Below are 13,714 nucleotides of genomic sequence, written 5' to 3'. Positions count from 1 at the left end.
TTCTGCTCCAGGTCACAGAGGAGACGTCGGACGTGCTCCAGAAGCTGGGCTACTCCTGCGAATGCCGAGGCCTCATCAACGTCAAGGGAAAAGGCGAGCTGACAACCTTCTTTGTGTGTACGGACATGAGCAAGCAGCAGGGAATGGGCCTGAGCTGAGCACACTACTGTGTGTGTGTGGACTCTGGGCCTGGTTGCTTATACGTGTGCTGGGTCGGTCGCAGGACAGTCTAGCATTCAGCACAGACTAATTACACGAACGCACATAAGTTAACATTCTTAGAGTAAACCTACCGGAGCACACAAATATAATCCATCTCAGTGCTTCAGTCAGCGATGATCCTGACCAGAACAAGACTTGAAGACATTACCTTGTGGTCCTAGAGATTATATTTCAGATTGTTCATGTTTCCAGGAATCCCTTTTGGAGATTCTTTATTGGAAATAAATTCTTACTGCAGCTGACTTGTTTTGGAGATCCAGTTCCAACGTGTGCATTCAATTGACATGGAGGTTACGTCAAGCACTGGTCGTCGTCATACTGGATTCTATCACCTGATATTCCTGGAATCACGATGCACAAAAAAAGATATTCAGTCCGCTCTTAAAACTGAGCTGTTTATCAAGCAAATGGTGACCAAAACAATGGAGTGAGTTCTGCTGCATGTGGAGTGACAGAAGTGTACTGTTCATACTCTGTCATGGTTTTCTAGACCTTAAAAAGGTAGACTAAGCGAAATTACGTTGTAACGAGCTGCGATGCAAGACTTTGCTCACGGGTTCCCTTCATGCTGTGACAGCAGAGAAGTTTAAACTTGCACTCCAACGCTCTGTGGAATGGACAGTTTATATGGTATGAAGTGTACTGTTTTCAAATAAGCTGATGAAGAATAAGTGCTATATGCACTACAATCAATTTGAGTAAAACAAAACATTCTGGTGACTGTATGAAAAGTTTAGTTTGACTGAAACAAAACAGAATTGTCTTGAGAGCCTAACTCAGTGCTGTGCAGTATACTTCAGCCATAGTTGTAAATTTATAGATTGCATTGACTAGCCAACATTAACCTGCAGACAGGCAGCGTATGCTTTTTGGGAATCGTTGGTCAAACTAACATTGTATTTGGTGTTCTTTGTGTACCTAAACCTACTGTCTGTTAATGTTATAATACCGTGATAAGGCCATTTTTAAAAGACCACCTGAAATATCAGCCTGTTTGGTGGGATGGAGTTTTGGCCAGGCAGTAAATTAGCTAAGACCAATAAGAAAGAGTTCCAAACTGCTAGGCCAATAACAGCTTGTTTTCAGCTCTCCCCAATCAGACCATGGACAGTCCTAGCAAAGAGCAAATTTAGCTTAGAAGCTGTTTGTTTCATTGAAAACAGTAACATACTTGTTACCCATAAATGATTTAAAATGTCTGCATTGGACCTTTAAGATACATTCTTCTCTGTGCCTCAACTGACTTGTCCTGTGGCCTTACTCGACATCTGACTGCCAAACGAATGTGTCCATGTCTGTCATGTTGCTTTCTGAGGAATAAATGTGAGTTTGCATTTTGTACAGTTGCGATAAATTGTTAGGCTGAATCCCAACTTGATATACAAAGACAAGGAATAACAGATTGGATAAGGTAGATGACAAATGGCTTAATATAAAAGGTTTATTAAAATAAATGTAAACAAATAACCTTTTTGTACACTACAACAGAGATTGGATGTTATCAGGAGGATGGTTTCTGTGAAATTCCGTTATACTGCGATGACTGGAATCTGCTGAACTTCAGGCACGGTATCCATCGGCTCAGCATCCACTGGAATCAAGATGAGACATAAGGGAATAGCTTTGACATTTCAATTCATATGTAGCCATAACATTTATTGTTTATACACACCAACACCATTCAATACAACTTTACCACCTCAGGGGCAATTAAAAAAAGTCAGTTTTGCACGTAGGCCTACTACTTCACTGAACACATTCCCAAAATCAACCAGTATATGGTTAGAATGTTTACTACCCCTGAACTAAATGATAACCAGGGAAACAGATGCCGGGTGGTTTAAGCCTACCTGTGGTGAGGTCTATGAGTGGTTCATCTGCATCTAGGGGTATAGCGATGCCCATGGCCCTCCTGATCCCATACACACTGCTCACATCTCCTGGAGCCACCTGACTGGTCAGTTGGGCCAGGTTACCAGTCACCTTCTCAGCTACAGGGAGACAAATGGTGAAATTATGATAGAGCCCAACTTCAAGCCAAAGTTGGAGTCCAAATAAAGATCACTGGTAGTGGTGTAGCTGAGAAATGGATGGCCCAGGCATTTCTTCCATTGGAATTAAGATAGTCAAAAGAAAATAGCTTGACAGAAATCCATGTTTAGTCATAACTGTTTCTGGTTGCACTATTTTTACAGGGTTCAAACCAAAGACTTGTAGGGGAAAGGGGATATCTAGTCAGCTGCACAACAATGACTTCAACTGAGATGTCTTCTGCATTTAACCCAACCCATTTGAAATCAGAGCCCCCCCCCCAATAAAATAGACAGTGGAATTCCATTCTCCTTTAAAATAAAATAAATTAAGTGTTACCCAGCTGCAGCTCCTTGGTGGTTGGGGCTAGCAGGCAGATCTTAAGGGGCTGCTTGACACTCAAGCGTTCCCTCTGCGCTTCCTGCAGCTCACGGAGGAGCTTTGTAGTCTCATCCAACTTCTGCTGGAAATGTTGGGCCTCTGATGCACAAAGACATACACACTCGTTACTTAAATATCATAAAGTAAGCTTGCATTGACCTGTGCAGGGTCATCTACAATGCGTTCTATTTCTTGAATCCTCCATCTTATCTTCATAGACCTCATTCAACTGGGACTGCACATGCCATACAACAGCCCAGGGAGGCTGCAGGAGTCAAACACCTCAATAATTACCTTGAGGAAGGGTTTAAGCCTAGGGGATTTAAAATGTAACTCTTTGGCTCTCAGTAGCTTTTGAGAATTAACTGGCATGCTGTTGGGGTTTGCCCCGCTGATCTTTACCCTCAGAGAGGAGGTCCGGTGGATTCAGGAAGTTCAAGCCGATCACAGAGGCTAGCCTGCTTACAGCCTGCTTGCTGGCTTCGGGTTCAACCACCTGAGGGAAAAACAGAAGGGTTAGGTTAGTAAAAGCATTTTTGTTTGGATTCCAAGTCACCCAGTGCTGCAGTCAGTGAATCTTTGAAATTGCATTGCTGAAAGGAAAGGCATCAGCCAGGCCAGCTCTTTTCTAGTAGCTCCAGTCAATACCTCTGTCAGTCCCTTTCCAATAAAAATCAAATGAAATAAAGAGCCACAGCAACATCCAACCAGGGAATGAGGATAAACTAGACACTGGCCAAGCACAGCAAACAGCCAGGTATAGAGCTGCTGTGTGCTTAAGAGAGGCCTGATGCTTTTCTTTCCTCCAGCCTCTACACTGCTGTGACTGAGGAGCCATTCAGCCGCCCAACGAAGGGGGGCGCAGAAAGAAAACAGACATTTCCACATCCCTGACAGAGAGTGTGTGAACAGACCTGGTCTAAGGGGCTGGTGGAGAGAGGCAGTGTTTTGAAGGGGAAATGTTATTTCTGTGTGTTGGATCATAGCAGCTAGCTAACGAGCCTGCCATGTTGACACAGCTGGAACAACAGCTACGGCATGTGCAGAAGCTGTTAATATTATCCAACACTGTTGGTGGGGCGGGTTAGCTGGGGTTCACTTCAGCTGGGTGTAGTTGACCTAGGGTGTGCTGTCTGTCCTTTATCTGCTGAGGTTGTCCACGTTTAGTGTATCTGAGACTTACCTCCATGTCCTTGTCTCCAGTCTCAGAGGTTTCTGTTGGCCCTTGCTCATCTGGACAGGTCTGGTGGGTAAGAACACATCAAGTTAGTATTGTTCAAAGAAATGTTAAAATAACTGTAGCCATATAATTCCCATGCTTAATGGTTCTACCCCTCTCAGGGTTTTGGAGTGCTCCCCGTTAGTCAACGCGTCCAGGAGGTTGTCTGCCAGTTTGTACATGTGATCCTCCGATTTGGACAGGAACTCCGAGAGGCTGCAGACACAAAGACAGACACATTACATCAGTGTGTGTGTGTGTGTATGGTAGTCACATTTGGTCTCCTCTCAGAAGCAGTAGGGTCTTATCAGGTTTACCATGTGGTTTTAGCCTCCACCACAGTGAATCTCATCCACACCAACAGAACCATAAAATGCCTACTCATATACAAACCCAATGAAATACAGGGGCATCTGGACTGTTATGAGCATGCTGGAATGCTCAAAGCTTTGTTTGGAATGATTTACTGTAAAGTAGGCCCTTGTAAATGTCAGATCTGGACCATAATATTACACCGTAATGTAGGGGGAGGATGAGGAGCAACATGCATACCTCTCAGATCCCTGGAGGCTGGCTTCCTCTCCATAGAAGGAGTAGATCAGGTCAGTGTCCTCTTTCCCGATGTTGGCGAAGCTCGAGTCGTAGGCGGGTGCGTAGGAGGTGTACGGACCATAGTTCATGTACGATACTGCGAGAGCGGAGGTTGGGTTACATTACAGCTCGTAAACACTGATGGAGATACAGGACCACAGGCTGAGAGCTCAGCCTCTCAGAGATACATTTATTGGACTATGAAAAACAGATTTTTATAGAATCACAATCTGACATGGCTACATGACCTTATGGAAAAATAATTGTTGGCCATGAATGGATTTATAAATGGATACATTGAGACTGGTAGTTATGTTGGTTGAACATTGGATTTATACATGTGCTTCTATACAAGCTCTGGGTTCAGTCACTCAGATGAGAAGAGGTTATTCAGCCACTCTTGGGAGATGATGGAAGTCGATAAAATAAATGCTTTTTTATTATTAAACCTTGTCACTAAGGCCCCTTCAGCTAACCTGGTGTGACCATGTTCCTCTTGTCCTCCTTGAAGCCCTGCAGGGTGTTGAGGCCACTCTGCAGCCGGTTGGACATCATGCCCAGCTTCACAGGGCAGTAGCCCACATCTGTAGAGATAAGAGTTAATTGAGAAAGAGGCTCATTTACAATTAAAAGCTGATGATTTTATTACACTTGTTAGGTTCATCAGAAAGATAGAGTTGATGACAGTTGGAATCAATCATGGATTCCGGTTTTCCCCATGTTGCACAAATAGAAATGGATATAGCGCAACTAGCTAATTGCGGCCGTGACTGACTGGACCCACCTCCAGCAACAAGATCAACTGGGTTCAGGATTGCCAGTGTGGTGGAACCATCAGACTTTCTCCTCTCAAAGTCCAGCTACATAACCAAATAAAACAATAGTTCTATTATTACATTAGGGAACATAAATATGTTCACTAAATTAGACCATACATTTCCTTTATTGTAGATGGGGTAAGAGAGCTTGGTTGGCCTAAACAGTTTAAGCCAATTCCATAGCCTGTAGCTCTCACCTCACTCTCCAGCCCTCTGTTGGACAGTTTGCCTCCTGAATCGTCAATGAGCTTGCGGATCTCCTCAAGCTCCTTCTCTGCCTGACTGACGACCTTGGACACTTTGTCTTTGGAGTCGTTGTCTTTCCTGGAAGTATTGGAGAACACAGAGTATAGAGGAGTAGGAGACTGAACTTAACTGATTCCTAGGGTTTCATTGTTCAATACCAAAAAAGGATCAGCAGAAAATAGGAATTTATTTTGCTGGCAGCCATTAGTGATTACAATACATTTTGAAACAGTCATAACATCTAAATCTAATAGAGAATACATTTCATGCTATAGCTACAGTACATGTTCCCAATGAATATGCTGCCAGTATACTTTCAATCAAATCAAAGTCCTCATGCAAAAGCATTTCAAATAAAAATGTATTTGTCACACGCTCCAAATACAACAGGTGTAGACCTTAGTGAAATGCTTACTTACAAGCCCTTAACCAACAATGCAGTTAAGAAAATACCTTAAAGAACAGAATTTTCTACCCATTACACCTCAGTGGGGTTTACAAGGACAACAACTCCTAGGTTTCAGAGAGTGATTGGTGTGAAAGGTGCTGCATAGTGCTGACTGAACACAAGACCTGACACGCTCAAAGGCATTCCTTTCATTATCTCTCATCCTCCAGCCAGTCTGTGGAAAAAACTGATCCACCAAACACTTGGGAGAACAAGCCCACAGCACTTGGACACTATCCATGACTTAACATTAGTGTGTAATACTGCTTGCTTGCTTCCTGGTTGGAATCTGTGTTTGGTAAATAGCCGAGAACAGCTTCTCACAGTCTAAGCTAGTAACAAGCACCGTAACCCCTATCTGAAGTCTATATATTAGTTTATGTAAATTGTGTCCGAGACCAATATCCATATGATGACTCTCCAAGCAATTAATAACTAAAAGCATATTGTCAGTGTTCATGTGCAGGGTAAAGTTATCACGGTACCTGGGAGTGTTTGGTGCAGACTGGGCAGTCTCGCTAGGATCTGTGGGGCTGGGGCCATCTTTACACTGGTCCATGCTTGAGTTTCCCACCTCTCCAGTCTTACTTAACTGGTTGGCTGGGTTCTCTAGGTCAGCCATGAACTCAATACTCTGCCTCAGGCTCTCAAGCCTCTCCTGTGGGACAGCGGGAGAGACAAGAGTTGACTCAGTGTTTCACCGCAATTTACGCCACAATCTGTCGTGTTCCAATCTCAGGGTCTTGTGATTAGTGTTCTGGGGCCCCAATTATCAACAACAAAAAAACATTGTGGTGAAAATTCATATCTAAACATTCAGGGGTATGAATATGGTGCCCTCTGCTGTTCGTATGTGGCAACTAGTGATTATGTCACCCAGGCACACATATGGCCAGTTTCCTATACACAGATTAAGCCTAACCCAGGACCAAAACCCATTCTCAAGGGAAGATCCCATGTGTATGTGTCAAATTTACTTCTGTAGAGGCACTCCCCTTACCGGGCGGAGGATCTTCATGCCAGAGTGCAGCAGCTTCCTGGCAGCTTTGTGGTAAATGGTCTCTGGCTTGTTGTAGATCATGGCATTCTCACACATGATCCTGAAGTCCTCCTGTATCAATGGAGACACACTGCAGTCAGTCACTGGACTCTGCATATGTTTAACATTGGTTTTCTATTTAATCAACACTTCAGGCTTGATTGTCAATCAATCCACTGCTTTAGAATGACAGACGACTAAATAAAGCTATTCTGAAAGTTATTTGTCAAGAAGGTAGTGCAGCTGACAGGTGTACCTTGAGCTCCTCTAGTGACTGGTAAAACTCATTCTTGACTTTCTCCTTCATTGCGCTGAAGTCCATGGGCCGCTTGATGATCGTGGAGTAGCCAGGAGCGATGAGGTCAGTCACAGGGAACGAGAAAAACGCACTTGGGTCTTTCCTACAAGAGAAAGTCAGTTGTTGCTTTGTTAGGCCTCAATGCAACAACTATTTTACCAGGTAAGTTGACTGAGAACACATTCTCATTTACAGCAACGACCTAGGGAATAGTTACAGGGGAGAGGGGGGGATGAATGATCCAATTGGAAGCTAGGGATGATTAGGTGGCCAGATTGAGAATTTAGCTAGGACACCAGGTTTTTTTTTACTAGGCAAGTCATTAAGAACAAATTCTTATTTACAATGACGGTCAAACCCTAACGACGCTGGGCCAAATGTGAGCTGCCCAACGGGACTCCCAATCACGGCTGGTTGTGATACAGCCTGGAATCGAACCAGGGCCTGTAGTGACGCCTCTAGTACGGAGATGCAGTGCCTTAGAACGCTGCGCCCCTACTCTTACGATAATTGCCATGGGATCTTTAGTGACCATAGAGAGTCATCGGGTTATGTTTAGACCAGAGGAAACAGACTGCTAATCAATTCAACGACAATTTCTTAGTAACAAGCTTCACCTTTGGAGCTGTCTGATGAGTTGACTCAAGGCTTCCTGCAGTGGGGTCAGTTCTTTCTCTGAGAATGAGAAAAAAAGCACACAAGAGTGTGAGGGAGTGAGGTGGGTAAAGAAAAAGAGATTAAGAAAGATAAATAATGGTTAAAATGACTTCATATATCAATAGAAATTAATGGCCAAGAAAGGATTATGGAAAAGTGGCAGCCATTGTAGAAACTGGCAAGTAAGTTACCTTCCACTTTATTCAAGGAGGATGCCAGATCTGAATGGATAGGGGTCCTGCTCGCCTCCCTATCATCCCAGTCTGTATCAGCGTCCTGTCCCTTCTTCTTCTTTGTCATCTAAATGCACCATATAAACATGTTTGTTGACACGTAATTATCATTTTTGATAGATCACCTAAGAGTCTATTGGCCAAATAAACCCCTTTTTGAATTCCGAAAAACAAAAGCCACTTCAACATTTAAGTATTGGGCTCTTGGGCAAATCCATGTGGTCAGAGCTGAATTCCCAAACAGGATGGTCTCTGCTCCACTCAGTTGGTGGAGTTCATCAGACACTTAAACATAGGTGGAGTTTAGTCAGCTAGCACCACCCATGGCATGCCATGGAATGAAATGGCAGCTAGTCTCCCCTAGACATTCCCCTCAAAAACAGTACACAAAAGGTAAACATGGGCTGTAATGAAAATATGGATTCCCAAACTCGATCCTTTCCTTATCCCCTTTCTTCTTCTTTTTCTTGTCCTTGTGTTTCTCTAAATCTGGATGTTCATCAAATGTGTTTTCAAAGCTCGAGCTTCCAGTCGTCACCTCATTTCCAGCAACCTTGAGAACCAATTTAAGTGGTCTCTCCCCGTACTCTGTAGATGGGACACATTGGGTTAGCTTTAAGTATATTCCCAAATATTTGATCGTAACCAACTCAAGTTGCTGCTGACAGTTCGCTAGCCAGGTCGCTCAACTGTGAGGTATCCAACTAGTTAGCTAACTTAACTTGCTATGTTGCAAACAACAACGTTAGCTAACGTTACCTCCCTACCTGGCTAAAATATGTAAATTAGTATAACTTAGCAGCTAGCTAGCCATTTCAAAGTTCAATCTTTGGTTCAATGCATTTGGATAAATGATAAGGCGGACAGCAATAATCGAATTAGATAGCTATATTTTAACATCTGTCAATTAGCTAACATTAATGAGCTCGGTACATATCATATGACTAAGCTAGCTGGATAAGTTAGCTAGCTAACTTGCAGTGAATTCAAATGGGTGATTATGCGTTACCTAAACGAAGCGCAAGCCTTTTAAAAGCGCAATCAATTCAACCAATAACAGCGCATTGGCGACCTAAATGTGTCTTACCTTCATATTTTTCAGACTTGTGCTTTTTATGCTTCTTGCCCATTATTTATATGGTTAGAATCTTTACGCTAGCTAACAACAATGTTATTCTTTGTTTTCTCTCCTGGAAGGGATAGCAATCGATTGCAGAGTGCTTGTTTGGTGCAGCGCCGCATGTCGGCTGGAGGTAAAATCACATTATTTTATAACCATGTGCAATGTTTATTTGTAGATAAGCCAAACAAACAGTGTCCGTGTTGTATGTTTTTACTGTATGTTTTTATTTTATTTATTTTATTGTGTCAGAAATAGTCCCAGGCTGTATCACATCCTGTCGTGATTGGGTGTTCCAAAGGGCAGCGCACAATTGGCCTAGCGTCATCTGGGTTTGGCCGGGTAGGTCGTCATTGTAAATAAGAATTTGTTGTGAACTGACTTGCCAAGTTAAATAAAGGTTATATATATTTATATTTTAAATGACATAAGAATGTATCAACTTTAGTCACCTGTAGGGGGTGTGATTAACACAGTATTGGTCTCAAGGTTTTCCTAAGACTTCTAAACTGGACAGCGGAATCAGAAGCAATGTAGGCCTATAGTACATTTGTTCATTTTTGTTCATTTTTTTTATTTATTTCACCTTTATTTAACCAGGTAGGCCAGTTGAGAACAAGTTCTCATTTACAACTGCGACCTGGCCAAGATAAAGCAAAGCAGTGCGACAAAAACACAGAGTTACACATAAACAAATGTACAGTCAATAACACAATATAAAAATATATGTACAGTGTGTGCAAATGTAGAAGAGTAGGGAGGTAAGGCAATAAATAGGCCATAGAGGCGAAATAATTCCAATTTAGCATTAACACTGGAGTGATAGATGTGCAGATGATGATGTGCAAGTACAGATACTGGGGTGCAAAAGAGCAAGAGGATAAATAACAATATGCGGATGAGGTAGTTGGTTGTGCTATTTACAGATTGGCTGTGTACAGGTACAGTGATCGGTAATCTGGTCGGACAGCTGATGCTTAAAGTTAGATAGGGAGATATAAGACTCCAGCTTCAGTGATTTTTGCAATTCGTTCCAGTCATTGGCAGCAGAGAACTGGAAGGAAAGGCGGCCAAAGGAAGTGTTTGCTTTGGGGATGACCAGTGAAATATACCTGCTGGAGCGCGTGCTACGGGTGGGTGTTGCTATGGAGAATTCCACACCACCCATGGAGTTAGCAGGAGCAGGTACCCCGGTCCGAGGGGTCGAGGAGCGTGTCCGAGAACACTCGGCGATGCTGCAACATCTCGGCGCCACGATGGATTGCGTTGTCCAGACCATGGACCACGACCAGCACAACCGGGGTTACCACTACCCGTCCCCCCTATATCCGGTCCTAGTGGGATGCGTCTCGCCCTTCCCAGGGAGTATGATGGGACGGCAGCACGGTGCCAGGGGTTCCTATTATAGCTGGACCTATACCTGGCTACCGTTCAGGTGACTTCCGGGTTGGAGCGAGTGGTCGCATTTCGCATTTCGCTCCGCAGGTAGTATTACAATTCATTACAGTACAACGGTTTGACTTGTCTGATCTTAGCTAGCTACATAGCCGTCTTTGTATCAAAGATAATTGTGTAGTTTGGAGTATTATCGTAATTACCGAGGTTAGCTAGTCAGCTATTTTCGTCCTAGTCAACACTGCTAGCTAGCCAGCAGCTAGCAGCTAGCCAACGTCTACCGTCTACCGAATAGCAGCACTGGTGGAGCGAGTGGTCGCATTTCGCTCCGCAGGTAGTATTACATTTCATTACAGTACAACGGTTTGACTTGTCTGATCTTAGCTAGCTACATAGCCGTCTTTGTATCAAAGATAATTGTGTAGTTTAGAGTATTATCGTAATTACCGAGGTTAGCTAGTCAGCTATTTTCGTCCTAGTCAACACTGCTAGCTAGCCAGCAGCTAGCAGCTAGCCAACGTCTACCGTCTACCGAATTGCAGCACTGTAGAAACTATTACATTACAACGGAACGACTTGATTAGTGTAGTGTTAGCTGGCTACATAGTTGTCTTTGCTGTCTTTGTATCCAAGATAATTGTGTAGTTAGAGTAATTGTCAAGGTTACCTAGCCAGTTACCGAGGCTACCTAGCCAGCTACACTTTCAAACTAAGTCAACAACGCAGCCACTGCTAGCTAGCCTACTCCACCAGCCAGCAGCACTATCATTTTAGTCAATAAGATTTTTTGCAACGTAAGCTTAACTTTCTGAACATTTGAGACGTGTAGTCCACTTGTCATTCCAATCTCCTTTGCATTAGCGTAGCCTCTTCTGTAGCCTGTCAACTATGTGTCTGTCTATCCCTCTTCTCTCCTCTCTGCACAGACCATACAAACGCTTCACACCGCGTGGCCGCCGCCACTCTAACCTGGTGGTCCCAGCGCGCACGACCCACGTGGAGTTCCAGGTCTCCGGCAGCCTCTGGAACTGCCGATCTGCGGCCAACAAGGCAGAGTTCATCTCAGCCTATGCTTCCCTCCAGTCCATCGACTTCTTGGCACTGACGGAAACATGGATTACCACAGATAACACTGCTACTCCTACTGCTCTCTCCTCGTCTGCCCACGTGTTCTCGCACACCCCGAGAGCCTCTGGTCAGCGGGGTGGTGGCACTGGGATCCTCATCTCTCCCAAGTGGACATTCTCTCTTTCTCCCCTGACCCATCTGTCTATCGCCTCCTTTGAATTCCATGCTGTCACAGTTATCAGCCCTTTCAAGCTTAACATCCTTATCATTTATCGCCCCCCAGGTTCCCTTGGAGAGTTCATCAATGAGCTTGACGCCTTGATAAGTTCCTTTCCTGAGGATGGCTCACCTCTCACAGTACTGGGTGACTTTAACCTCCCCACGTCTACCTTTGACTCATTCCTCTCTGCCTCCTTCTTTCCACTCCTCTCCTCTTTTGACCTCACCCTCTCACCTTCCCCCCCTACTCACAAGGCAGGCAATACGCTTGACCTCATCTTTACTAGATGCTGTTCTTCCACTAATCTCATTGCAACTCCCCTCCAAGTCTCCGACCACTACCTTGTATCCTTTTCCCTCTCGCTCTCATCCAACACTTCCCACACTGCCCCTACTCGGATGGTATCGCGCCGTCCCAACCTTCGCTCTCTCTCCCCCGCTACTCTCTCCTCTTCCATCCTATCATCTCTTCCCTCTGCTCAAACCTTCTCCAACCTATCTCCTGATTCTGCCTCCTCAACCCTCCTCTCCTCCCTTTCTGCATCCTTTAACTCTCTATGTCCCCTATCCTCCAGGCCGGCTCGGTCCTCCCCTCCTGCTCCGTGGCTCGACGACTCATTGCGAGCTCACAGAACAGGGCTCCGGGCAGCCGAGCGGAAATGGAGGAAAACTCGCCTCCCTGCGGACCTGGCATCCTTTCACTCCCTCCTCTCTACATTCTCCTCTTCTGTCTCTGCTGCTAAAGCCACTTTCTACCACTCTAAATTCCAAGCATCTGCCTCTAACCCTAGGAAGCTCTTTGCCACCTTCTCCTCCCTCCTGAATCCTCCTCCCCCTCCCCCCCTCCTCCTCCCTCTCTGCAGATGACTTCGTCAACCATTTTGAAAAGAAGGTCGACGACATCCGATCCTCGTTTGCTAAGTCAAACGACACCGCTGGTTCTGCTCACACTGCCCTACCCTGTGCTTTGACCTCTTTCTCCCCTCTCTCTCCAGATGAAATCTCGCGTCTTGTGACGGCCGGCCGCCCAACAACCTGCCCGCTTGACCCTATCCCCTCCTCTCTTCTCCAGGCCATTTCCGGAGACCTTCTCCCTTACCTCACCTCGCTCATCAACTCATCCTTGACCGCTGGCTACGTCCCTTCCGCCTTCAAGAGAGCGAGAGTTGCACCCCTGCTGAAAAAACCTACACTCGATCCCTCCGATGTCAACAACTACAGACCAGTATCCCTTCTTTCTTTTCTCTCCAAAACTCTTGAACGTGCCGTCCTTGGCCAGCTCTCCTGCTATCTCTCTCAGAATGACCTTCTTGATCCAAATCAGTCAGGTTTCAAGACTAGTCATTCAACTGAGACTGCTCTTCTCTGTGTCACGGAGGCGCTCCGCACTGCTAAAGCTAACTCTCTCTCCTCTGCTCTCATCCTTCTAGACCTATCGGCTGCCTTTGATACAGTGAACCATCAGATCCTCCTCTCCACCCTCTCCGAGTTGGGCATCTCCGGCGCGGCCCACGCTTGGATTACGTCCTACCTGACAGGTCGCTCCTACCAGGTGGCGTGGCGAGAATCTGTCTCCGCACCACGTGCTCTCACCACTGGTGTCCCCCAGGGCTCTGTTCTAGGCCCTCTCCTATTCTCGCTATACACCAAGTCACTTGGCTCTGTCATATCCTCACATGGTCTCTCCTATCATTGCTATGCAGACGACACACAATTAATCTTCTCCTTT

The 13,714-nt window shown here is 45.0% G+C and overlaps 2 protein-coding genes across 5 annotated transcripts in view; one reads left to right on the top strand and one right to left on the bottom strand.

Moving 5' to 3' along the window:
• Positions 1 to 1,563, top strand: part of LOC120024860 (adenylate cyclase type 2-like) — an 80,703-nt gene extending 79,140 nt beyond the window's left edge. Inside the window, exon 26 of the mRNA XM_038969190.1 lies at positions 12 to 1,563. Coding sequence (XP_038825118.1) covers positions 12 to 158 — 147 coding nt within the window. The 3' untranslated portion in view covers positions 159 to 1,563. The remainder of the gene's footprint in view (positions 1 to 11) is intronic.
• Positions 1,564 to 1,640: 77 nt separating this feature from the next.
• Positions 1,641 to 9,398, bottom strand: LOC120024862 (bromodomain-containing protein 7-like). Of its 4 annotated transcripts, none has more exons than XM_038969194.1 (17): positions 9,271 to 9,398; positions 8,572 to 8,771; positions 8,142 to 8,250; positions 7,911 to 7,968; positions 7,252 to 7,396; positions 6,957 to 7,067; positions 6,442 to 6,614; positions 5,460 to 5,586; positions 5,229 to 5,304; positions 4,921 to 5,028; positions 4,406 to 4,541; positions 3,967 to 4,069; positions 3,818 to 3,877; positions 3,037 to 3,130; positions 2,593 to 2,733; positions 2,073 to 2,213; positions 1,641 to 1,813 (listed from the first exon to the last, which is right to left on the bottom strand). In XM_038969194.1, the coding sequence occupies exons 1-17, from the start codon at positions 9,311 to 9,313 to the stop codon at positions 1,752 to 1,754; spliced, it is 1,887 nt and encodes a 628-aa protein (XP_038825122.1). In that variant the 5' UTR covers positions 9,314 to 9,398; the 3' UTR covers positions 1,641 to 1,751. The 4 variants fall into 4 exon arrangements, with proteins under 4 accessions (XP_038825122.1, XP_038825119.1, XP_038825120.1 ...); XM_038969191.1 differs by having other exon boundaries at positions 8,626 to 8,771; XM_038969192.1 differs by having other exon boundaries at positions 1,752 to 1,813; positions 8,722 to 8,771.
• Between the last annotated feature and the right edge of the window lie 4,316 nt (positions 9,399 to 13,714).

Source organism: Salvelinus namaycush, chromosome 30 (genome assembly GCF_016432855.1).
Source record: "Salvelinus namaycush isolate Seneca chromosome 30, SaNama_1.0, whole genome shotgun sequence".
NCBI lineage: Eukaryota > Metazoa > Chordata > Actinopteri > Salmoniformes > Salmonidae > Salvelinus > Salvelinus namaycush.
The sequence above is the reverse complement of the archived record's forward strand: the minus strand, read 5'-3'. Positions and strand labels throughout refer to the sequence as shown.

Bases quoted from the DNA above. Each gene is read 5' to 3' on its own strand.
- LOC120024862 (XM_038969194.1), bottom strand. From the start codon at position 9,313: ATGGGCAAGAAGCATAAAAAGCACAAGTCTGAAAAATATGAAG. The intron at 8,251-8,571 runs GTGTACTGTTTT...TGGTGCATTTAG, and splicing joins ACAGCCCATGTTTACCTTTT to ATGACAAAGAAGAAGAAGGG. The intron at 5,305-5,459 runs GTGAGAGCTACA...TTGGTTATGTAG, and splicing joins ACAGAGGGCTGGAGAGTGAG to CTGGACTTTGAGAGGAGAAA.